Source organism: Chiloscyllium punctatum, chromosome 2 (genome assembly GCF_047496795.1).
Source record: "Chiloscyllium punctatum isolate Juve2018m chromosome 2, sChiPun1.3, whole genome shotgun sequence".
In the NCBI taxonomy this organism is placed as follows: domain Eukaryota; kingdom Metazoa; phylum Chordata; class Chondrichthyes; order Orectolobiformes; family Hemiscylliidae; genus Chiloscyllium; species Chiloscyllium punctatum.
The window spans coordinates 98291214-98317285 of record NC_092740.1 but is presented as its reverse complement, the minus strand read 5'-3'; the positions used below and the strand labels follow the sequence as shown (position 1 = coordinate 98317285).

The 26072-nt window shown below is 37.6% G+C and overlaps 1 protein-coding gene across 2 annotated transcripts in view; it reads right to left on the bottom strand.

The window, feature by feature from the left end:
- Nucleotides 1-398: 398 nt before the first annotated feature.
- LOC140486972 (spindlin-W) overlaps nucleotides 399-26072 on the bottom strand; it is an 89953-nt gene continuing 64279 nt past the window's right edge. The window contains exons 4-9 of one of the 2 annotated variants that reach the window (XM_072586262.1): nucleotides 18349-18419; nucleotides 18036-18251; nucleotides 12984-13032; nucleotides 8813-9063; nucleotides 8434-8670; nucleotides 399-5330 (exon numbers count right to left, since the gene is read on the bottom strand). In XM_072586262.1, the coding sequence (XP_072442363.1) occupies nucleotides 5128-5330; nucleotides 8434-8670; nucleotides 8813-9063; nucleotides 12984-13032; nucleotides 18036-18090 (795 nt within the window). In that variant the 5' untranslated portion in view covers nucleotides 18091-18251; nucleotides 18349-18419 and the 3' untranslated portion in view covers nucleotides 399-5127. The remainder of the gene's footprint in view (nucleotides 5331-8433; nucleotides 8671-8812; nucleotides 9064-12983; nucleotides 13033-18035; nucleotides 18252-18348; nucleotides 18420-26072) is intronic. The other variant, XM_072586254.1, reaches the window with a different exon arrangement.

Sequence of the window (26072 nt, the reverse complement as noted above, 5' to 3'; positions counted from 1 at the left end):
CATTCAATCCATTAAGACTGTTTTGTCATTCATTGAAATTATGTCGATCTGATGATCCTCAACTCCACTTTCCTTCCTTTTCCCATTAACCTGTATCCGCCCTTGTTGATTAAAAGTCTGTCTATCTCAGCCTTTTCTTCTACTTCTACAGTTTTTGCTGTATTGATAACTTCCTAATGGCAGTTATGGTTAATTATCACAGCATCAGCTGTTCCCCATGCATACCAGATAACACAAGTGTTGCTGTATTTGTAAATGCAGCAGTACTGAATGTGTCGCATCTTACACTTACTATTCATTACAGGTCTTGTTAACACCGATGTTCTTGCCAATTGTGTTCTAGTTCAATAAGAATTATGAAAACAGTGGTTAAAAATGTGTTTCATACTCATTTAAACTGCACAGAAATTTATTTTATTTGTTTAAAGTTTATACAACAAAATTATAAAAAACCTTACATACGTAAACAGATTTTTAAGATGTGAAATGTTTATAGATCTAATGGCATACAGCAACATGATCTACAATGTCTATACATTTGAAAATTTGCTGAACTCCAGAAGCAAACATCAACATTGCATTTTAACTATACATGTACCATAAACTGTTACGCTGGGTTTTCTTTAAAAAGCATTGTAATTATTGAAGGACCATACATTTTGTAACTGCTTTCCAATGGTGATATTTTCCCCCCTTACTCAAGAATATTTCAAAAATGCAGTAACGTGGCAATAGTGGGCTTTGTTTTTCAATAGCAAGTCAAATCATGAGGTCCATTATCAAGTTCCCTCCTACATATATTTCTATTATGCCACCATCTGAACTAAGTTAACTGTATTGTATTACAAATGCCAGATCTACAAGAGAAAAAGCAACGGCTCAAGGCACAAGTGTCAATAAATTTTGTGCGTTTTACTTTAGTAACAAAAGGCCCCTTTTTGCTTAAAAGCTCCAATAAGTACAATTTCAAATCTGTATCTTTACCAAACCTGGCACAGACATTTTTAAAAAAATGTTCAGATTACAGATTACAAGAGGGGTGGGGATAAGTGTTTAAAAAAAAGGTAAACCTAGCTTTATCACATTTAGTAATTGACTATGAAGAATTTTCTATTTCCCCACCACTCTGAGAAAAGGAAAAAGTATGGTCCCTTTTAAGACATAAGCCACCACAATTGACACTGTTCTAAAATCAGTGCATTTCTTCCTAGCTAACAATCAGACGATACAATAAGCAAGCAGGCAACCTAAAATAAAGTGTTACATGCAATGCAGATTATGTGAAATGGGTCTAACATTAGAACATGCAGAAAACACATTAGTTTTTTTTAAAAGAAACACACTACAGAAGCCATACTTCACACACAGTAGTTATTCAACCCAAGTTAAATGATCAACTATTTTTAATACATATCCAAGATTGTGTCATTTACAACCGCAAGCCCCAAGGATAATTTGATAAAGCAATATTGGAGCCCCCCAACCCCCCAAAACTTCTACCAAGATCATGAGAGCATTGCATTCATATCTATAAGAAATTCTGTTTGAAGTTCAATTTGTTAATTTGGTATTCTCTGCCCAATTTATGTTTCTGCAGAAAGATCTAAAATATAAAGTCACATTTGGCTCAACTACAAATAAGGATGTGATTTAAAATCTTCTTGCAAACCTTACTCTAGAAACATTTACAAATTGACAAATCTTGCAGAAATTCTGCCAATACTGAGTTGCAGATCTGATGAATTGGTTTAAACTCCCTGTTAACAATGCAGAGATTTACCTGGGTTAGAAGTGCTTCATAATACAGCATCAAGGGGCTATTTCCTAGCAGAAGTTATTTAAAAAAGAACACAGTAACCTGCCTTTGGCTGCCCACGTTGGAATACTGGAGGAATACAGTACCTGCATGTAGTCATTTTCCGATTAAACATCAGTGATGCATTCAAATTGTTGTCTGGCACACCACATTTCGGTATAAGTCATCAGATAAAGAAATACAAATTAAATAAATAAAGTAAAAATATGAACAGATAATGATTTTGTCTTTAAAAGAATCCTTAGTATCATAATTCTTGAAATCCAGGTTCAGAATTCGTTTCCAAAAACTACCTCACATAAAAGTAGAGTTTTTACAAGTCAGCATTCTACCATAAACTCTTGAAAATCAGTCGGTTTAGCTGCAAGTAAAGATCAAGGCAGCTCAAGGAATACACACATTAAAGATTTGTCTAAGAGAAATAACTGAAGTTTAAAACCTAGTGATACAAAAGTGTTTTGTTTTAATTGTTACATTAGTTGAGTGTTCTAGAGTTCAGTATTAGAATTAAGAGCAGGAGCACAAGTAAATCACTCTTGAATTGCAATTACTGGGCTAGTGCATTAAAGAACTTCAAAAATAATATTTAAAACAGTATCATTTACATAAGAAATACACTGTATTATGAATTAACTATGCAGGCAGGTGTTCACAGGACTATATGCAGTCAATTAAGAACAATGGTTTAGATTAGTGAAGAATGCACAAAAGGTTAAAAATCACATCTCGTTCCATATCAAAGGAGCAGCAACAAAGATGAAAGTTTCATGTGAAGGTCTCTCGAAACTGAAATTTAAAACAGATCCACCACAAAGTTACGCTCACAATAAATGTGAAACGTTTTATACGCAATGATAATCAAATTATTTGAAGGGTATAATTTAGAATTCCGAATGACTGCATGCACATATGCACTATATGGTATGGTGTAGAATTAAATGGATGGGGAAAGCCCCAGTTTATTCAGCTAGTTAGGGACAACTGCAATGTTTGCACCACCATGTGGAAGGAGGTCTCAATCAATAAAAAAATGGACAAATGAAAATACAGAAACATTTTCACTCTGTTCATTACACAGGGGCTCTTCTATCTGTATACTGATATTATGTCTCTTTGCAATACTGCAATATTTAGATTCACAAACATTAAATCATTCACTTCGGGGAGGTGTTTTCTACCAATGCCTGTAGAATCATATCCCAGTGTAAATCACTGATATCAGAGAGACTGAAGAAACATCAGGCATCATGGTGGTGGTGGAGGAATTGAATAAGTTATGATCTATTAACCATTGAGAAAGAAACATTTGTATAAAATTATACACTTAAAGTTTTCACTTCCTTCATGTCATGAAATCAGAAGTGCTGTTATATTTTAATGGGGCTACACACCTGTTGTTATAAAGTTATGGTATAGTTTGATATTCCATCTATAATGGTGTGAAATGCATATGATACCAAAAGACCTAATAAGGAACAATGTTCTAAATCATTTCTAAATTCCAAGTCAGGTGACTTCCATCAGAACTGTAAACATGCTTTGTTTGTTCTGGTTATAAAAAAAATCCTTGTTTGAAAGGTATAACCAGCAGCATTTGGAGATACAGATGGTGTCATGTGGATTGCCAATCTACTCACTTACTCCCAATGATATCTACAAACAGCAGTTTTGTGAACATTGATTTTATTGATGTTATTGAATGGAAGTTCTTATAGCTCTGTGATAGATTTTAGTTTTATAGATTACTGACACGTATCTTTATAGATTTAATAGACAAGTAGCTTAGGGATGTTAATGGACGCTTTTGAAGAAAATTTTATCTTTGTCAGTTTATATGTAATTTTGCACAATGCATCTTGAAAGTGAAGTATTATACTTAATTTGATCAATATTCACTCCACAACCAAATCAGCTTGATTCATTTTAGGAATTACTTCAGCCACATTACACAGTTCATGTTACTAAGTTTACTCAGAGGAAACAGTCAGAACTAAAATATTATAATCAACTGAATGTGTCTCTTCTTTGCACAAATGATGTACTTTTCTCAAGGTGGATGCAAATATCACTATAAAAAAATGCCAGCCAAGGTAAAAGAAGAATAATTTGGCAAGTATAATGTATGAAGTAATAACATGCACATTTCAGACACCTTCTCATAAAGTTCCACAGAATAAGATCATATGATATTTGAATTTATACTGTCCACAAAAAGGTGGACACAAAATTGTTGGGATTGTTGGAAAAACCCAACTGGTTCACTAATGTCCTTTAGGGAAGGAAACCAACTGTCTGTGTCAAGTCAGGCTTATATGCAACCCAACAACATAGTTAATTCAGCCTACTAGGAAGTGAACTTTGAAGCAACTTGTTTGTATCAGACTGCTCAGGTTCACCATACACACAGCAGCAGTTCAAAAACAAAGCACGCCTCGCTACTAGGGACAGATAATAAATGTTGGTCTTGCCAGCAACGCCCATACCCAAGAAGGAATTTTAGAAGAATCATTTTTGTATTAGGAGAACTATGGTAATTATTACAAATAGTATAGCGACTATTTTTCCAGAGACTTTCACAACTTATTCTTCATCCCTGTTCCTCTCCTATATTGGTGAAGTTCACATATATAATTTCACCTTTCGTATACATACTTTCACTACATAACTAAAATAAAGAAATTTACCTAAGCTCCTTTCTTTAAAAAAAAAGTTTAAGAAAAATGTTCAAGTGCAGTTCCTTTAATATGTATGGCTCATTGCAGTTTTATCAAGATCAAAAAGGTATTTTATAATATCTTAATAAATTTGCAGCTTTCTTCAAGATCAAACAAGATGTACTTGATTTCAGAAAAAGACCTAGTTGTCAAAAGAGAGATCAACACAGAAATATACTATAAGACTGAATAGTGTCTAATCCTTTTTTTTATTTTTCAATTCAGAAAGTTCGATTATAACTGGTCTTTTGCTGATACATTTTCTCATTCCATTTCCAGACCCTAATTTAGGTTTGTATCTTGAAGCCCTATTGTTTCCCATGGGTGACAAAGTACCCTGGAAACCTAGTTCCCTTATTCTAAAATACTGGTTTTAGATTGTTTCTTCTGCAAGTAACCCTCTTGCATTCAAACCATCATAAATGGTAACATTAGTAGAACCATTTGGCTGATTCAAACTTGTTTTATTTGTTGTCAATGGCAGAGATTGTGAAATCACAATAGCTTACTGGGCTTTTAGAAGCCTAATCTATCAAAGTCCGCATTTGGTAATAGTCCATATGTTGGCCAATATGGCCTTTCCACTATGAAGTGTGTCTAAGAAGTTTTTACCAAATCATAGACATAAATGTGGAAATCATCATCAAACTTGATAAAATACACAGATGGTTTTGCCTCTACTTGATGGATGACCATGCCAGTCCTCTTTGAGCCATCTTCTTTGGCATATTCGACTTGTTTACCCACCAAGCTGTCTACGACTTCTCCTGGCTCTCTCTCAGCTGGCGGAGAATCATTATCTGTGCAATTAGAAAATTACCTAAACATCAGCAAAGCTACAAGTGTACTGAATGCCACTACCTCTTCTTTCAGAGGATATTGCAAATATACTTTCAACAGGAAACCCTTAAACCTCAACAAGATCTGTGTTCAATTACATTTTTTGGCTGTTTGAAATCAATAACTGATGTTATAGTGTGCAGCAGGTAACTAATTTTAAAGTCTATAAAGCTTTCTTTTTAGTGGATGAAGTGTACTAATTATAAAAGGAAGTCAATGTAGAGAATATGCAGTTTAATTTATACTATTATGGGCATATTCAGCAAACATCTCATGGCCAATGATGTCTGCTACCGTAAAAGAAACCAAATTTACAGAGGGGCAACATTTGGGTCTAGTGATCATGATTCTATTTGTTTCACAATAGTTATGGAAAAGGATAAACCTCCCTTAAAAAATAAAGTCTTTAACTGGAGTAAGTCAAATTTTACTTGTATGAGATAAGAATGTTCAAAAATTGATTGGAGTAAACTGCTCATGAGTATAGGAACATGTGAAAATGGGGTGACCTTCAAAAGTGTGATAATGAGAGTGAGTTGTATGTTGCTGTTCAGTGAAAGGTGAGGCTGGTAGGATTACAGAACAATGGATGAATGAAGATACTGAGTTTCTAATCAAGAATAAAAAAAACATATATTAGATATAAACAACTGGGTTCAAATAAATTTCTTGAACAGTATAAAGGAGGAAATCAGGAAGTCAAAGTGAGAATATGAGATAGCCTTGACAAATAAGGTTAAGGATAATCAAGAGATTCTACAAGTACATCAGGAGCAATAGGGCAATTAGACAGACAGTAGTAACCCTTAAAGATCAAAGAGGTCGTTTTTGTGTTGAACCTCACGTGATAGAAGAATAACAAAATGAATATTTTGCATCAGTTCCTTTTTTTTTAACTGTGGATAAAGAAATGAAGGCTAGAGAACTCGGGGAAATAAAAATTGAGGTTTTGAAAACAGTTCACATTACAGAAGAGGATGTACTGGAAGTTTTAGAAAATATATAGGTGGATAAATCTCCAGGATGTGATCTAGTGCATACCATGACTTTGAGGGAAGTTAGGGAGGAAATTGCAGGGCCCCTTACAGAAATATTTGTATCATCTATTAATACTGGCGAGGTGACAAATGATGGGGAGTGGCCAATGTTGTGCCTTTGTTTAAGAAGGGATGGAAGGAGAAGCCTGGGAATTATGGACCTGTATGTCTGGCTTCGGTGGTGGGTAAGTTGTTGGAAGTTATACTGAACGATAGGACTTCAATGCATTTGGAGAGGCAAGGAATGATTAAGATAGCATGGCTTTGTGCAAGGGAAATCATATCTCACAAATTTGATTGACTTTTATTTAGGGAAGTAACCAAGAAGATTGATGAGGGCAAAGCGGTAGCCATTGTTTACTTAAAGACTTTAGTAAAGCCCTTGGCAAGTCTCCGCATGGTAGACTAATTAGTAAAGTTAGATCACATGGGTTTCAAGGTGAGCTTGACAATGGATACAAAATTGGCTTAATGACAGATGAGTGTGTGAGGGTGGGGGCTGTTTTTCAACTGGTTCCACAAGGATCGGTGCTGGGTCAACTTTTGTTTGTCATTTGTATATAAATGATTTGGATGAGAATATACAATAGTAAGTTTGCAGATGCCACCAAGTTTGGTGGTATAGTGGACAGTGAAGAAGGTTATCTAAGAATTGGATCGATGAAAAGTGGCAAATGGAGTTTATTTGGATAAATGAGAGATATTGCATTTTGGTAAAAGAAGCAAAGGCAGGATTTATACAATTAAAAGTAGTGCCTTCAGTGCTATTGTAGAACAGAGTGACTCAGGGGATCAGGTACATAATTCTTTGAAGTTTGCATTACATACAGATAAGGATTGTTAAGAATGCATTTAGTATGCTTGCCTTCATTGCTCAGACCTTTGAGAATAGAAATTGTACATGATGTCAGTGAGGCCTATTCTGGAGTACTATCTCCAAGTTCTGGTCTCCCTGCTGTACAGAGGATGTTATTAAACTAGAGAGGGTTCAGAAACGATTCACCAGGATGGTGCCAGGAATGGAGGGTTTGAATTATAAGGAGGGGCTGGATAGGCAGTGACTTTTTTCACTGGAATGTAGGAGGGTGAGGTGTAACCTTATACAGGACTATAAAATCATGAGGGGTACAGATAAGGTGAATGGCATAGGTCTTTTCCCCAGCCTGGGAATATTTTTAAGGGGAGGGGCAAAAACTTTAAAGACATGAGGGGTAATTCTTTTTACACAGAATGGTTCATTTGTGGAATGAACTTTCAGAGGAAATTTAAAAGACATTTAGATAAGTACATGAATAAGAAGTGTTTGGAGGGATGTGGGCCAAGCACAGGCAGGTGGTACTAGTTCAGTTTGGGATTATGGTTGGTATGGTTGACTGGTTGGACCAAAGGGTCTATTTCAGTGCTGTATGACTCTAACTCAAAACTTGACTCAATTTTAATAGCACAGAAATATCCAATTGTTCTTCACTTCAGAGTTCCCTTCACAAAACCCCGGTAGTTCAGTTGCCTTCCAACATAGAGCTTACTTATTTCTCTCCTTCACACATACTCATTGACTCAATTTCTCTGCCTGGTCCCTTTAGACTCCTCTTCTGTCAATCTTGAGCTGTTCAGTGTGATCTAGGAAAACCCTTGCAACTGCCTCCACTAATACTTGTTGGCAGAATTACATGTAATTTAAAAAGACAAATGTGGCAACCCACGAGAACTTGCGTGCCTGAATGATATATTGTCCTATTCACCAGTATAAACAATGCTTACAATAAATATTTATCAGATCATTTCTTAATGATGAGCTGCTGTGGAAATAAAAAATGGTGGATTATGTATATAGTCACCTTATTGAGATAGCTGTAAAGTTCAAGCAATACCCCTAGTCCAGATTCGAATTTGCACAGATCTCATGCTACATTCCAAAGTCTCTGTACAAATGCATCATTACTTCACCAATATAAAACTAAAGTAACTTCTATGATTACTGTATAAAACACAATTGTCTCTATTAAAAAAGTTCCCTTGCACCTACTTGAATCAGGCATAATACGTAAATCTCCTTCTCTGTAGTCTTCTAGAAGTTGGTACATGTACAAGACAGGATCCTTTTCATAGGTAATGTAAAACCACGTGTTCATGATTGGAGCACGTGCAAGCACCATTCCCCGCCACTCATCTTTAGCTCCATCATCATCTTTTTCAAACATGTGCTCAACCGCTTTGCCTATCATCATTTCTGCCAGATCCACATCACTGATTCGAGATACAGCTGGAAACAAAAGAAAGTGCACATGCAGAAAGTACTTTGTAATTTTAAGTAATTAATATAATTAATTAGGACATAAAATATCCCTTCTATTAGGACAATGAAAACTTAGATTTTGTGATCTTAAAACCATACTTTCACTTACAAACTCTATCTGGAAGGACCCGAAATCCTAAGACCCTTTCATCTTTGTGAAGTTCAAGTCCATATACACAGTCAAATCCATCATATTTGATAAGGTAAAGTGCAGGATTTACTGGTACTTGATCCAGAACTGTGCCTTTCCACTGCGTTATTCCACCCTGTTCCTTCCATCCATGCTCAATTCTGCAACCTACAATGTTCCGTCGTGAATGAGAAACTGTCTTGCTTGGCCCCACATTACTACGATGTTTCCTGCACAAAAGAAATTTCATAACTTAGAAACATTAAGCAACAGCTTAAATCAAAATACTTCCATACAATGTCATAAAATAACAGCTGTTAAAATAAAATAGCTGCTTAAAGGGTTCTTGTGGCATTGTTAATGTCACTATCTCTGAGCCAGGAAACCTGGGTTGGCATCTACTCCAGAGGTAAATAATAATGACTCTGAATAAGAAGATGAGAAAAGGTCTAGAGCAACCATATAATCTTTGGTACAATTGAAAGATTAAGAAAAAGTGTAAGAACACAAATTCATGCAATTTCACCACTGCTAAAATAGCTAGTAATCAAGCAATCAAACCATTTAAGTAAATATCAGGCAAAAGATAGCTTAAGCAATTGAAACTTCAAGGTAGCACAGGAAAACCATAATAGAAATTTGAAGACAGAAATATTTTGATTCTTAAGATTGCGACTTCATTAAGACTTAGCATTGGGTCCCTTTGTGGACATTCACTCAGCATAAATGAAGCCTTTCAATGCCACATTTGTAATGTAGATTGTGCAATTTATATAAATTTAAGTTAATGCAAGTTTAGGTTTTTGAATTTTGAATAGTGACATATGGGTTTTTCTGTCAGAAGAGTTAACAATCAACATGTAGGTATTTCTGTAGCCATGGCAATTGCTTTTAAAACAGTTTGAGGCGGCAGATTACAGAACTAATGGCTTTTTAATTTTACATTAGAGGAGTTAGGCCAAGCAAGATAATTAATTGTGCATCAAGGCTTCTGTTAGGGAACTTATGTGTTTTCTAGCTTAGAGAAACAATAATAGCTGGGGAGAAAAAATATCTTTTTAGTTTTCAGTATGTGGTAGATCTGCAGAAACCCTGGATGAAGATGGATGTATAAAGTTATGCTGCCAAGAAGGGGAAGAAGACCATAAAACTAGATAATCTTAGATTAAGGTGTTGAGTGATAGCCCTACACCAGGAGTGTTTGATAAAATCTTGAAGAAGCTATTTGATGAGAATAAGAACGAAAGTCTTAAAGTGGATCTTTCACACAATCAGATTTTCCAGATAAGGAGTTGAAGTCACAATTAACTTAGATCTATCAAAGTATTAGATAAAAAAAAATGTAATGTACAAGGATGATTTTGGGGATCTGTAGAAAGATATTTTAGGGATCTATAAAGGAGATTATGGGATTAATGGGATTATATTTTTAAATCAAGTGTTTCAAAACCGTTAAAATCATATTCAGTAAATTTTATCATGTAAATAACTTAGACAATTCTATTTTATCTTAATTTTTATAAAAGTTTTGTTTTAAATTGTTAAAACCAAATCTGCAGTATAAAGCACTTACATTTCGTAAGACACCATCTCCTTAAAACCACACCAAAACAAAATGTGATCGATCAAACCAGATTTCAGTCTGGGATGACTAATATCATCAACTGGGACAATACTACAATCTATCCATAGGCAACGAAGGATACTAACTCAACAAAACACAGATATACTTTCTTGTAAACTCAAATAAATTTTAAAAAAAATTCACTCTAAAGTTCGTTTTTAAACCTGTTGCCTTCATCACTGCAGACCATCCATGCAGCAGTTTTCTACCCCAATATGCTACTTTAACTAATTGAATTGTGTTCTGTAAAGATTTATAAGGGATCCTCTGATTTTCCATTAAGTGTCTAATCAGTGAAGAGATTCAACTCTTGAAATGCAGAGCCACCATGGCTGAGCCAGAATCTGTCTTCAACACACTGCCTCGGGAGTGCCATTTCTGGGTGACTCTGACTGGGACTGTAAACCAGAGAATACGCAGAGCACTAGAAACACTCCTGCCATTCAACTGAAGTCAGGCAGCATCTGCACGGTGAATGTTTCAGATCTTATGAATCTGAAATATATTAATTCTGCCTCTCAGGATTTTGTGTCTTATGCCTTCCTACGAGTAGTTGATTTTATTTTATTTATTGTAGTCACAAGTACCAAAGTAGTGAAAAGCTTTGTATTGCAAGCTTGGTGCACATGTTCAAGTTTCATACCTCTTGCCTGTTGGAAGAGGTTGTAGGAGAGCATTATCAGAATGGATGGGATCTTTGATGATGTTGGCAGCCTTTCCATGGCAAAGATAAATGTAAATGGAGTAAGTGGATGAAATTGGTTTCTGTGATGGTCTGGGCTGTACACACAGCCTTCTGTTGTTTCTTATGGTCCTGGCCAGAGCAGTTGCTGTAGCAGGCTGTTATGCATCAGGATAGAATGCTTTGTATGGTGCATCTGTAAACGTTGGTGAGGGTTCTTATGATCATGCCGAATTTCCTAAGCCACCTGAGAAAGAGGTGTTGTTACGCCTTCTTGACCGTCACATTTACATGGCAAATCCATGATAGGTTGTTGGTTATCATCACTCCTAGAACTTGATGCTCTCAACTCTCTGCACCTCAGTTCCATTGATGTAGATAGGGACTGTTTTCTTTCTTTCTTCCTGAAGTCAATGATCAGCTGTTTTGTTTTGCCAACAGTAAGAGATTATTATCATTATACCATGACAGCAAGCTCTCTATCTCCTTTCAGTATTCTGCCTCATCATTGTGGTGGTGTTCCTACCATGGTGGTGTTATCAGCAAACTTGTTCATTCGGAATTTGGCTACAGTTGTGGGTATACAGGGAGTACAGTAGGGGGCCAAAAACACCGACTGCAGTGTGGGTCAAGAAGGTGAGGATACAGTTAGAGGGTGGAGTCCCCGTATATCGCTTTCTTTGGATTGACTCTTAGGACGATCAATCTGACATCTGCTGCGATGACGGAGGGAATAGGTATATCTGGGGCTGTCAGAGCAGGTGAAACTGTACCGCTGGGCTTCTGCTCGAACCAAGCATAGAGAGGGATGCATTTTTAATCGCCATCTTGATCAAATCTGCATTTTGTATAACAATGCATTTATCCAATCTGAATTCCAGAGGAAGTAATTACTGTTTTATCAGCTGTTGCATTGTTTTGGTACTTTGGAGAAACCCCTTGAATTTTGTTAAATTTTGCTTTATTCTTGCAATGATACCATTTGACTTACGTATGTTTGAAATTTGAATGTTAATTCAATCTTCATTCCTATCAAATTGATGACAATATGGTTGTGTGTCCTCTGAAATGGTCTAGCAAGCCATTCAGTTGTATCAAACTATCACAGGAAAACAAAATGAATTAAAGCCAGTCCAACCAGCTGGCACTGATACAAGCACAGGAAACAAATGTGCACCATGCCCTATTGACTTTGCAAAGTGCTTATCATTAACATCTAGAGACTTTTATCAAATTTGACAGCACTGGCCCATAGCCTGGTCAAACAACAGCTTAACAGAATCATACTCACAAATCATATCTCACAAACAAAGTCCAGGCCCTTCAACTAGTCCTGCTCATGTCTTGTAACATTAGCATAACAGACCCACAGACGTGGTGACACAGCAGAATACAGCGATGAGGGAATCGTACCATGAATCTCCAATATGACTCCTGACCCTATAAGTCTCATGGCATCAGGCCCATGACACTTAACTAAATGTTCTGCTATCCTCCAAACACATGATGAAAAAGAGACAATAACTCACCCCATAGTTTTCCAACCCTCATTGTTTACCTTTATGAGCACCCTTGTGGCTTCACTGCTTCCCATACCAATGTGCATTTTTGGAGTGTGATGAGATAATTTTTGATGGTCAAACCATTTTTTTCTTGCCTCCTCCAACATTTTTGCTACTATTAAGTGAAGTGTTCTAATAATGTATATTTAAACCCGCTATAATCTTTCTCCTGATCCCAGTGTCCTGCAGGTTAATCATCAATTCTTGAAGACTCCAATATAATTCTTGAGAGTTGGCAAGCCCACCGAACTCCAAATTTTACAACTGTTTTCGTAGACACACCTGTGATTACTTTTCTTCTTCATCATATTGCCAGAGACACTAGGAAGACCTAAAAAACAAAAGAGTAATGGAATCATGTTGCTGAATCACATTGACATGTCATCACTTGCCAAAATGCACAGCTAATCAGCTATCATTGAGAATCTCAAAGACTATTATGGATGATCTAACAAAGGGATGGCCATTGAAGAAATGCTCAACTCAAGAATAAGATTTTTTTTTAATCCTGTGCCTTTCTTTTGTTGATATAATTTTCAAGTAATTTAGGGTCTCATGAGGTTGAGTAATGATCATACTTCAATGTTTGGACTGATCACATAAATTAAATATTGGTTTCAATTTCAGAAAGCTTAAAGGAGAGAATCTGTGTGTTGGCTAGCTACTGCTTCAATGGACACTCTGCAGACATAATATTTAGTGTGTGGAAGTAGTAGTTTGTGTTGTGGGTTCTGAAAACTTCAACTTTTTATTGGCTGTGTGGAATCTCTATACAGAATATTAAATGATGTGAAAAATAATCAGTGAATCTTGGCTTTGTATAAACACATTTCACCATTTACATTATGAACAAAAGTAAATCTTCAAGATGGAAGATGCAAAGAAATTAAGGCTGTAAGAGCTGCTCCTTTTTGAGGTATTTTAGGTGGTGGAGCGATTTCCTTGAATTCCAGAGGAAGTAATTACTGTTTTATCAGCTGTTGCATTGTTTTGGTACTTTGGAGAAAAACAATCAAAACAACAGCACTTTAAAGAGGAAGAGAGCCAAAGCAGTGATCACAAGGGAAGTGTAGAGAGGGAAAGAAAAAGAAACCTACACTGCTGTCTAACACAACAGTGAATCTGCACAGCTACTGCCTTTGCTGTTTGAGTTCAAGTACTTCTGGACATTGGAGTGCGTCTAAGAAAAATGAACAAACAGCAAAAATCTCAGCTGACTTGGAGGAACCTGTGAGGGAGCGCTCACAGCATGCGAGCAAAGAAGTGCATTTTTTTTTAAGTGTAACCTCGACATAGTCTGGGACTACCACAATGTTAAGGGTTTAGATGGAGAGGAATTTGTTAAGTGTGTACAAGATAATTTTCTGATTCAGTCCATGGATGTACTTACTAATGAAGGTACAAAACTTGACCTACTCTTGGGAAATAAAGCAGGGCAAGTGACTGAGGTGTCGACGGGGGTGCACTTTGGGGCCAGCGACCATAATTCTATTAGTTTTAAAATAGTGATGGCAAAGGATAGACCAGATCTAAAAGTTAAAATTCTAAATTGGAGGAAGGCCAGTTTTGATTTTATTCGGCAAGAACTTTCAAAAGTTGATTAGAGGCGGATGTTCGCAGGTAAAGGGATGGCTGGAAAACAGGATGCCTTCAAAAATGATACAGCGAGAGTCTAGAGACAGCATGTTCCTGTTAGGGTGAAAGGCTAGTAGGTGTATGGAATGCTGGATGACTAGAGAAATTGAGGTTTTGGTAAGAAAAAAAGGAGCATACATCAGGTACAGACTGCAGAGATCGAGCGTATCCTCAGAAGTGTATAAAACGCAGTGCGAGTATAGTTACAAGGGAAATTAGAAGTGCAAAAAGGGAACATGAGATAGCTTTGCCAAACAAAGTTAAGGAAAATTCAGAGGGATTTTCCAAATACATTAAGGACAGAAGGGAAACTAGGGAGAAAATAAGACCCCTCAAAGATTAGCGAGGCAGCCTATGTGTGGAACTGCAGTGATGGAGGAAGATACTAAATGAGTATTTTGCATTAGTGTTTGCATCAGTGCTGTTGACATTAGTCAGAGAGACAGAAAAGCCTGAAAGTCTAATATCTTACTCTCTAAGTTAGGAAACACTCTTCATCAAAGGTACCTTTTCATATGAAACATACTCACTGTAAAAAGAAAGACAATGACCCAGGGAGATTCTTAGCTGGAAAAGGAAAGACACAGAATACAACAGCAACTGTGTGGTTTTGAAATTAAGTTGATGTAAGTTTAATAAGCATCTCATTGGAACAGCATATTGTTACACAGTTGGAAGCAGATAGTAAGCAGTTACGAGAAAGGGGGTTTAGAGTTGTGAATAGTTGTTGTTTAATATTCACTTTTAGAGTAAAAAATAAATTGATGTAATTTTCTTTAAATAGTGGAACTTGTGAGCTCTCTGTCACTCATATTTTAACAGATTACGAGGTGAGGTGAGCTCTTCTAGGTGTTTAGTTTAATTAACAGAGGGGTTCACCTTTGTGTCGTAGCACAACGGCACTTTTAAAAAGGAAAAAGAGAGACAAAGCAGTGACTACATGAGAAGTGGAACAATGAAACAAATGGAGAAGTCAACCGGCACAGCATTCTGACCCAGCAGTGAACCTTCACTGTTGAGTGCCTCTACAGTTTAGTTTCAAGTATCGCTGGATATTAGAAAAAATAAATGAAAAGTGAAATCCACAGCTGACCTTGGAAGAACCTGTGTGGAGGAGCTCAAGGGAAGGAAGCAGGTAAGTGGCTAGTTTTAAAGTATAACCTTACTGATTTTGTTTTTTGTAAATCTACAATGGTGAGTAGAGTGGTTTCTTTTTTGACTATATGTATTTATTAAGATCTGTCTCTTGATTAAACTTTCCCTGGAGCATTGGAGACTGAGGGTTACCTTATAGAAGTTTATAAAATCATGAAAAGCATGGTAAGGGTGAATAGACAAGGTCATTTCCCCAAGGTGGGGGAGTCTAAAACTACAGGTCACAGGTTTAAGATAAGAGAGGAAAGATTTAAAAGGGACCTCAGGGACAACCATTTCACACATGTATGGAATAAGCTGCCAGAGGAGTTGGTGGAGGCTGGTACAACTGCAACATTTAAGAGACATCTGGATAGGTTTATGAATAGGAGGGGTTTACAGGGAATTCAGCCAAATGTTGGCAAATGGGACTAGATTTATTTAGGATACAGGTCATTCTGCTATAAAGCACGTTTCGTTAATTCGAATGTGCTGTAACATGATTGATGAATTGGGGGTACTGGTTGTAACTTGATTCCAGCCCCATTAGTTTAAATGGTGCTGCTGTTACGGAATTTACTTATAACACAGGCTTGCATGAGAATGGAACTACTGCATTTTAGCAGAACCGATCGAATTTGGTTGGCATGGATGAGTTGGACCAAAAGGTCTGGTTGCATGCTGTACAGCTCTAGGACTCTAAACTTTAAATAATCAATTAAAATAGGTTATGTCATGTTTTGCTGTCCTTTAATAATCATATTTAAGCAAAGTTGTTCTTCATTTTAAGACTTTCTACAATGGCTGTGCTTACCTTAAATGCAACTAATATAAAGTGTTCATTTTTAAATATTTTATTAATTTTATGTCAAATGTGAAAGCAAACAAATTCAATTTGGTTTGTCAATATACAACAGTGGACCAAAAATAATGGCTCCAATCTGCTGGTCAACATCAATGTTGCATGCATTGCCAAAGATTTCTTTAAGATTTCTTTAACCTCAACATTTTGCAAGCATACAGCAGGGACTTCCGAGCCTAGCTAATGCATCGGAGAATCAACGCAGACATTGATCAACAAGTCCATGAAGCATGAGAATAGACAAACAAAGAGGGCACCCCCGTGCAACTATCGGTACAACAAAGACATTCTGCCTACCACATAATTCATCAATGTTGCTTATGAACTTTAATGCCAGCATGACACCAGGAATGTAGATTGCAAATCCCACAAGTCGCTAAACAAATCACACGCTCCCTCAGTTGTTTGTAATAAGTAGATTACATACTGTACCCAAATAGTAACTCAACTACTTATAAAAGCTAAACTGAAATGTATATTGTTAGACAGACTTGGACAGGATAGGAAGGTGGGCAAAGAAGTGGCAGATACAATTCAATGTGGGGAAAAGTGGGAGGTACTACTTTGGTACTTCCTACTTTGGTAGGAAGAAGAGAGGCGTACACTATTTTCTAAATGAGAAAGGCTTTGGAAATCTATGGCACATAGGGACTTTGAAATCCTAGTTCAGGATTCTCTTAATGTTAGGATGCAGGATCAAGGGGCCATTAGGGAGACAAATACATTCATTTCAAGAGGGATAGAATACAACAACATGGAAGTACTGCGAATGCTGTATAAGGATTTGGTCAGACTGCATTTGGAATATCGTAACCAGTGTGAGCCCCAAATCCAAAGAAGGATGTACTGGTGTTGCAGGGGCCAATTTTAAATGCACCTTTTCCAAGTTAAATGTATTAATTATAGAACTTTTTGTATAGTACAAAACCAGTGTTTTATTTCCATACTTCCAGCAGAACCTTCTACCCACTGTAAATTGTTATGATTAGATTAGATTAGATTCCCTACAGTGTGGAAACAGGCCCTTCGGCCCAACCAGTCCACACCAACCCTCCGAAGAGTAACCCACCCAGACCCATTTCCCTCTGACTAATGGACCTATCACGATGGGCAACTTAGCATGGCCAATTCACCTGACCTCCGGAGGAAACTGGAGCACCCAGGGAAAACCCACGCAGACACGGGGAGAATGTGCAAACTCCACACAGACAGTTGCCTGAGGCTGGAATCAAACCTGGGACCCTGGTGATGTGAAGCAGCAGTGCTAACCACTAAGCCACCGTGCTAACATATTCATCTGTGTGAACACATACTTATGATGAAGCAATAACTCATTTACAAGTCTGAATTGAGACAAAATCATTTTTGACTGGTTGGGATGAAAAGCTCAATCACTGTACCGTTAGTGCAACAGATCAAGTTATACTAAAATCATATTGCAAATACATTTTTTAAAAAAATGTACACAGTCATTGATGAAGCCACAATTGTAATGCTATTTGCTACTCAAACCATACGCCTACCAGGGCAGGATTAAAGATGATCTAAGTAATTGCAAAGCAATTCAATAGGGCATATACAGCAAAACCAGTTGACTTGATAGGGGATGTATTTTTCATCTACAGTCCAATTTTTAAAAAATTTAGAAATTTGTTGGAAATACAAACAAAATCAAACATATCCTTCAGTTTTAACATCCTTACCTGCTGCATCAATTGATAACCTCTGACTGGATCGCTTCCCAAATGGGGTCTTCATTCATCTGGATAGGTAGCTCACTTTTGGTTAGATAAAACTTAAATGGTGCCAACAGTGTGATGTACAGGCCCCAACCAATGTAGAGAGCTGCTGTAGTGACACCCAGTAATAATATTAAGAGTTACATGGAACCAGACTTAGTGTGCACAGATCCAAGGGTCCTGTTAAAAAAAACATAGTAGAACTGTTGATCGAAAACACATCTGATTGTCAAAACATATATTAACAAATTCCACGCACAACTTAAAGACCACGTACTTCTTTCATATACAAAATTCAGTCCGAACCATGTTGCCATAAAGCATCACTTCAGCTCAACGGCCAGTGAACTGCAAAAGCATTAATCACAATTGATACCAGTATTCCTGAATTCATTTTTTTCTTAAATTATACTTTTATGAATACTTTTCAAGCATGATTAACCTTAATGTCAGAATGACCCGTGGCCTGAAAATCTCAAGAACTTAAAAACATTCCTTCTTGGGTCTTCTCTGGTTTGCTGCCAGGTCCCCCTCAGACCTTTCTTGGGAGTATCCCTAAATTGCAGTTTCAGAAAACTGTGGCAGCAAGCCAAGAGAACACCCTATTAGTTTAGTCATACGAATGTTGGATCTGTTCTCTATTTTGCAGATTCCTACTCCAGCCCTCAGACAAAAATATTCAGGAGTCCCAACAGAACACAAATGGGCTGCAATTTCTTTACCCCGAATGTTTGCTCCGAGGAAATAGCTATCTTTAGTATGCCTCTATATTTTCTTCTTGTCCAGCTCAGTACAAGTGGTGGTGAAAAAAATTCATGACCTATTTCAGGCCACGTGGTAAATTCAGTACCTTCTTTGCATTGATGTTAATGAAATATGCACTGAATTGCTGGAAAGAAATCACAGTTAAGCTAACAACTATCATTTAATCAGCTCTATGCAACATACCAAACTAATCAAAACGTTTACAAGATCATGGGTCTAAATGAAAGTGGTGAGTTGGATCTAAAATTACCTCAGTCGCAGAGGGCTACATTGACACGTTTTTGCAACCGAAAAGCTGTTTTCAGGGGCTTCTGCAGATCTGTTTGGAAACCCTTGCTGTTTGGGAACGTGTCAATGTTTTTGAGTGAAACACAGATGTGCAGATTAAGTAGTTTGCTGATGAAATGAAAACTGACTGTGTCACAGTTCTAATGAGAAGGGTGCGCTGGAAACTGAGCTCCATCACTCCTCAAGCAGTCACAAATGTATAAACAACCAAATGAAATCAACAAAATTGGTAACTGGAGTGACTTTGACTGCTATCTAGAACAGAATAAATTCATACCAAAACAAACTTATCCATTAATAAATGGATATGGGCGGCACGGTGGCACAGTGGTTAGCCCTACTGACCACTGCTGCCTCACAGTGCCGGAGACCCGGGTTCAATTCCTGCCTCAGGTGACTGTCTGTGTGGGTTTCCTCCGGGTGCTCTGGTTTCCTCCCACAGTCCAAATATGTGCAGGTTAGGTGAATTGACCATGCTAAACTGCCCGTAGCGCTAAATGCAGGAGTAAACGTAGGGGAATGGGTCTGGTTGGTGGGTCAGTGTGGACTTGATGGGCCGAAGGGCCTGTTTCCACACTAAGTAATCTATTCTAAGTAAAAGTAATCTAATCTAAGTAAATGGTAAAACTGATTAATTATTACTATGCAAACTTACAATATATCTCTTATATTCCTAATATGCACACAATCATTCACATTACACTTTGCAGAAATATCATGGGTGGAAAGTATAGGTATGAAAGGAATGAATAATATGGATTAAGAGTCAAAACCACAAGGGTGGATTGAGGTGACTTCCTCATAGATTCTTTGGAGTTTGGTATGATATCATATTGTTGTCAACTGCTGATCTGTAGAGAAGATCCTTAATTTGGTAGCCAATCATGATTTGCACTGAAGTGGAGAGAGAGAGAGAGAGAGAGAGAGAGAGAGAGAGAGAGAGAGAGAGAGAGAGAGAGAGAGAGAGAGAGAGAGAGAGAGAGAGAGAAAGAAAGAAAGAAAGAAAGAAAGAAAGAGAGAGAGAGAAAGAAAAAGAGAGAGAGAAAGAGAGAGAGAAAGAAAGAAAGAAAGAAAGAAAGAAAGAAAGAAAGAAAGAAAAAGAAAGAAAGAAAGAAAAGAGGAAAAGAAAGAAAGAAAGAAAGAAAGAAAGAAAGAAAGAAAGAAAGAAAGAAAGAAAGAAAGAAAGGAAAAGAAAGAAAGAAAGGAAAAGAAAGAAAGAAAGAAAGAAAGAAAGAAAGAAAGAAAGAAAGAAAGAAAGAAAGAAAGAAAGAAAGAGAAAGAAAAAGAGAGAGAGAAAGAAAAAGAGAGAGAGAGAGAAAGAGAGAGAGAGAGAGAGAGAGAAGGGAGAAAGAAAGAAAGAAAGAAAGAAAGAAAGAAAGAAAGAGAGAGAGAGAGAGAGAGAGAGAGAGGGAGAGAGGGAGAGAAAGAAAGAAAGAGAAAAAGAAAGAAAGAAAGAAAAAGAGAGAGAGAAGGAAAGAAGGAAAGAAAGGAATAGGGAAGGAAGGAAGGAATAGGGAAAGAAGAGGGAAGGAATAGGGAAGGAAGGAAGGAGAGAAGGAATAGGGAAGGAAGGTAGGAAGGAAGAAAAGAAAAAACGAGAGAAAAGAAAGACCCATCTTCATTTGATTTGACTTCGATTTTATCACATGTACTCAAGTACAAAAGTACAATGAAAAGTGCATAATGTCGCCACACAAGGCGCCATCTTAAATACAAGTACCTAGATGCAGAATCTCAAGAACAAGATAGAAAGAAAGAAGTTGAAAGTTAAACACTGCAGTAATTATAGTACAGTTTAAAACATGCTACAGTAAATAAGTTACACATTGTGGACTTTTTTAGTTTTAAGTAGAAAAATCAAAAAGCTGAAAGTTCAAACATTACAGTTTTTCTTAAGTGCTTAGCCATGGTGGGACCGCACTTCAAGTAGACACCTCAAGACTGGAAGTCCATGCTGAGGCCACTGAGTGATCACCACGGCGGGTCTGCACGGAGTCCGGAAGCTGAGAGGAGAATGAAGAGAGAAAGAATAAAAACAAAAAAAAAGACAAAAAGAGAAAAGGAAAACGGACAGAGCGGATGAGCTCTATCTGAAGCATCCTACTCCGCTGCTGCCTGCAAATCCGTAGTCTTCGTTTGCATTCTTTCTGAATGTCTGAGTTCAACTGCCCCTTCAGTCTATGATAAGCAACCACTCAAAATTCAAACAGCTTTCATTAGGCAGCTTTTCAATCTAAAAAAGCACCGGGTCACAACTCATCTGCCAGAAGTCTCAATCCAGCTGCTGTGTTATGATACCAGCAGGCAGCCAAATCAAATCAACCTTTTGCAATATAGTAAAATTAAAACCTTCATTAGTCACTCCAATAGTTCTTAACCAGACTTTTGAATAACCAATCCCAGACTTGGTGAATAATTAATTCCAGATACCGTTTTTGTGTCTTAAACAATAGACTTTATATATTAAATATATAATAAAACAGAAAAAAATACTAAAGTAATCTAATGTCGTCTATGCTTTAAACCTGAAATATTTGTTTACAGCCCCCAATCAATCAAAAGACAGACATACAAACAAAGTTAAGGAATACAGAAACAAAAATAGCAAGACTGGCCAGATCACTTAAATGGTTTTCTTGGTGTATTGATTCAGAGGCATAGATATGAGCTCATTGGTTGCATTCCTTGAGATATTGATCAGAAGTACCTTTTCAGTTCATTCAGATAAAAAGACCACAATACTTTCAACTCTCTGGGCTTTCAAAAGCTGGCAAGGGACTTTAGTAAGGGAGTTTTCAAAACCTTCATCAAAATCTTCCTGCTGTCTCATCAGAGCCAAAGCCCTTCTCCCTCAGAAAACACAATTCAAACCACAACTCCAAACCCGGTCCATCCCTTTTTGAAGGGTCTCAATTACCTTTCAACATCTGTCTTTTGCTTGAGTACATGGTCTCTCTCAGACTTGATAGGACCATTCCCAGTTAATAAGTTTCGTTAATAGTCAACCCCAACAATCTGTTTAAGCACAATGTTCTTCCCAGGGTTGCTGTCTGTTGGGAACAGTTTTGATCAAGAATTAGCCTGCAATTAGCCTCCAAGTTTGGCTTCACCAACAAATTAAAGATTGTTTGTCTGTTCCTTTTCTCCAAAGGCTGGTTACCAAAATTCAAAAGGTCATCTTCAGCTCACAATTCCCAATTCATAGCCCCAAACCAGAATATATATTTTAAAAAAGTGAAAAATCAGCAAGATTTCTTACAGTGTCCAAATTTCTATTTTCTATTCCAAGAAAATGTAGTCTTCGTACATTTTATATGTATAAATAGACAGACATCAAGGGACATTTTGTATCTTCTGCAGACTGTAAAAATGCCCAATTTTAAATTCTCTGCATACTTGATCATCTGTAAAACTCCTACGGTTCAGGGTTGGACAGCAGCAAGAACTAGATACATTTTGCTTGCCTTGACTTGTGGGAATCATATCGTAGGAATTTTGTTTTCAAAAAATAATACTGGCAGACAAGGAGTAAACCAGCTTGACAGAAGTTTTAACAAGATTCTTTATCCTAATCTTTTTTCCCCAGAGCGGGAGAGAAAATTGAGACTGCTGAATTCAAATAATGTTGTTCATTTATAAACAAAAAGTTCCAACATAGTATTTTTCTTCTCGAGACTATTATTTCTAGCTAAATAGATGTTTGGGTAAAAGGTCTATTAATGCTGTGTGCACACATCATAGTGAAAATCTGTCAATTTCATTTTTTGGGGGATGGGGGTGTCCTTCAATTACAGGGGCATTAATAAAAGTTTCAGTGGACATTATGTACACTTCATGCTTCAATATTTCTGACCTTCCTTGAGATTAAGTCTACCCAAAACGGTCAATCCAAACTGTAAACCTTCAAATCACGACTGGGTGCTTTATTGGGTATGTGATTTAAAACACCATTGAGGATTAGTGAACTTTAAAAAACTCACAACCCTTAAAAACTCAGTCACACACTAAGTTATAGTCTTGATGACAAATTACAACATGACACTAACTGCACATAAATCCAGTTATTCATATCTGTTCTTCATTCTTCTGCGCTTTGAAACCATTGAAATCAGGAATAGACAGCCCTCAAAAATGCTATTATAAACGTAGACTCCAGCATAATAAAGAATCAGTCAACTGCCCCTTCATTCTCTGATTAGAAGCACTGCAAGTGCAATGCTATTGTACGTGAATGAATGCTAAAGATGCACAGTATGGTGGCACAGTGGTTAGCACTGCTGCCTCACAGCGCCAGAGACCCGGGTTCAATTCCCGCCTCAGGCGACTGTGTGTGGAATTTGCACATTCTCCCCATGTCTGCGTGGGTTTCCTCCAGGTGCTCCGGTTTCCTTGCACAATCCAAAAATGTGCAGGTTAGGTGAATTTGCCATGCTAAGTTGCCTGTAGTGTTAGGTGAAGGGGTAAATGTAGGGGAATGGGTCTGGGTGGGTTGCACTTCGGCGGGTCGGTGTGGACTTGTTGGGCCGAAGGGCCTGTTTCCACACTGTAAGTAATCTAATCTAATCACAGCTACATCAGACACACTGTAAAACCGAGGCATCTAGCACTAGCATGATATTTTTGTGTTTAACAGCAACTCCAATACAAAGAACAAAGAAAGAACAAAGAAAATTTACAGCCCAGGAACAGGCCCATCGGCCCGCCAAGCCTGTGCAGATCCAAATTTACTTTCTAAACCTGTCGGTCAATTTCTAAGCATCTGTATCCCCCTACTCCCCACCTACTCATGCATTTATCCAGATGCATCTTAAATGATGCTACAGTGCCCGACTCTACCACCTCTACTGGCAACGCGTTCCCAATGCCCACCACCCTCTTTGTGAAATACTTGCCGCAAGTATCCCCCTTAAACTTTCCACCTCTCATTATTGAATCCTTCACCCTGGGAAAACGCTTGTCTCTATCCATCTGGTCTATACCCTTCATGATTTTGTAAACCGCAATCAGGTCCGCCCCCCCCCCCCCCACTTAATTTCCTTTTTTCTAGTGAAAATAAACCTAACCTACTCAACCTTTCTTCATAGCTAGCACCTTCCATACCAGGCAACATCCTCACAAACCTTCTCTGCACCTTCTCCAAAGCATCCACATCCTTTTGGTATTGTGGTGACCAGAACTGTACACAGTGTTCTAAATGCAGCCAAATCAATGTCTTGTACAATGTTAACATGACTTGCCAGTTCTTATATTCAATACTCCGTCCAATGGAGGCAAGCATACTATATGCCTTCTTGACCACTCTATCCAACTGTGCAGCAACCTTCAGGGTACAATGGACCTGCACTCCCAGATCTCTCTGCCCATCAACTTTTCCCAAGCCTCTTCTGTTCATTGTATAATTCGCTCTAGAATTAGTCTTCCCTTAATGCATCACCTCACATTTGTCTGGATTGAAATCCATCTGTTACTTTTCCGCCCAACTCTCCAGTCTATCGATATCCTCCTATATTCTCGGATAGTCCATTATGCTCTCTGTTACTCCACCAATCTTTGTGTCATCTGCAAACTTGCTGATCATACCAACAGTGCCCTCCTCCAAATCATTCATGTATAACAACAGTGGTCCCAACAATGACCCCTGTGGAACACCACTGGTCACCTTTCTCCATTTCAAGAAACTCCCTTCAACTACTACTCTGTCTCCTGTTGCTCAACCAGTTCTTTATCCACCTAGCTAGAACACCCTGCACACCATATGACTTCACTTTTTCCATTAGTCTACCATGGGGAACCTTATCAAACACCTTACTAAAGTCCATGTATATGACATCAATAGCCCTTCCTTCCTCTATTAATTTGGTCACTTCCTCGAAGAACTCTATTAAGTTGGTTGGGGGTGGGGTGAAGACGAGAAGTTGGAAGATGAAGTGGATGGCTTTCAACATTTATTATCAGTCACGGATTTGCATAGCAGCAACGCAGGGATGTACATTTTGAAACAATGGCTCAGATATTCTGATCAGAACTGGACAGAACCAGAAAGGGAGCTCCTGTTACAAACCTATTGAGGAAGCCTTGAATCCAGCAATGAAGAAAACTCTTTTAGACACCATGTACTCTTTATAGCAGCCAGTGTGCTTTGAGCTGCACATAGCCAGAACCCTCCAAAGTTTCCAACTTTAAGGGGCTTTTTCAGAGGGTTCCAGCACAAGGAAATTTCTTGTAGGAAGTTCCAAATTCTTAGGCAATTTCCATGGAGACGACTGCAATGGGAATTCCATGTGGTCCTGTCTCACAACTCTAGTCTGCATTGCTCCATTGACTCTGGCCATCAGAATTTCTGGGCCAATATATCATCGTTATATTGTGTGCATACAGAAAGATTACAAACACTAACAATGTTCAAAGTATACAGTACAGTGGTGCAAAGCTGGTCAGGCTTTGATTATATGCTTTTATTTATCATGCTAAGATTTTATGTGCTTTAGTAACATGTAAATCATATTCCACAGATCATGGCAATACAGGACACAGAAAACAAGTAAGATTAGACAGCATATTTCTGACATTAGTCGCTGTGATTTTCTTAAGGATGATTCTATGATGATGAAATAAATAATATTATGAGGACTCTGTCTCCTTAGCCAAAACATATTTTCCACACTTTGGATTTGTGCTTGGATGACTATTTAAAATGAGGACTATCAAATATTAAAATTTTGCAATATCTGACCAACACACAAAACACACTCATTCTAATTTAAAACACTATGTCACTATGTGCTCATTTTACACTCTATAATGTTAGTCTGCACCTTTGGGGAGAGTTTAATTGGACGAAACAATTGATTTCTCATACCTGTTCAAGTGGAGATACAGATTTCCATTTTACTTCCAGCTTTGTATCCTCAAGATAGTTAGGTACCCCAAGCACACATATTATGAGTA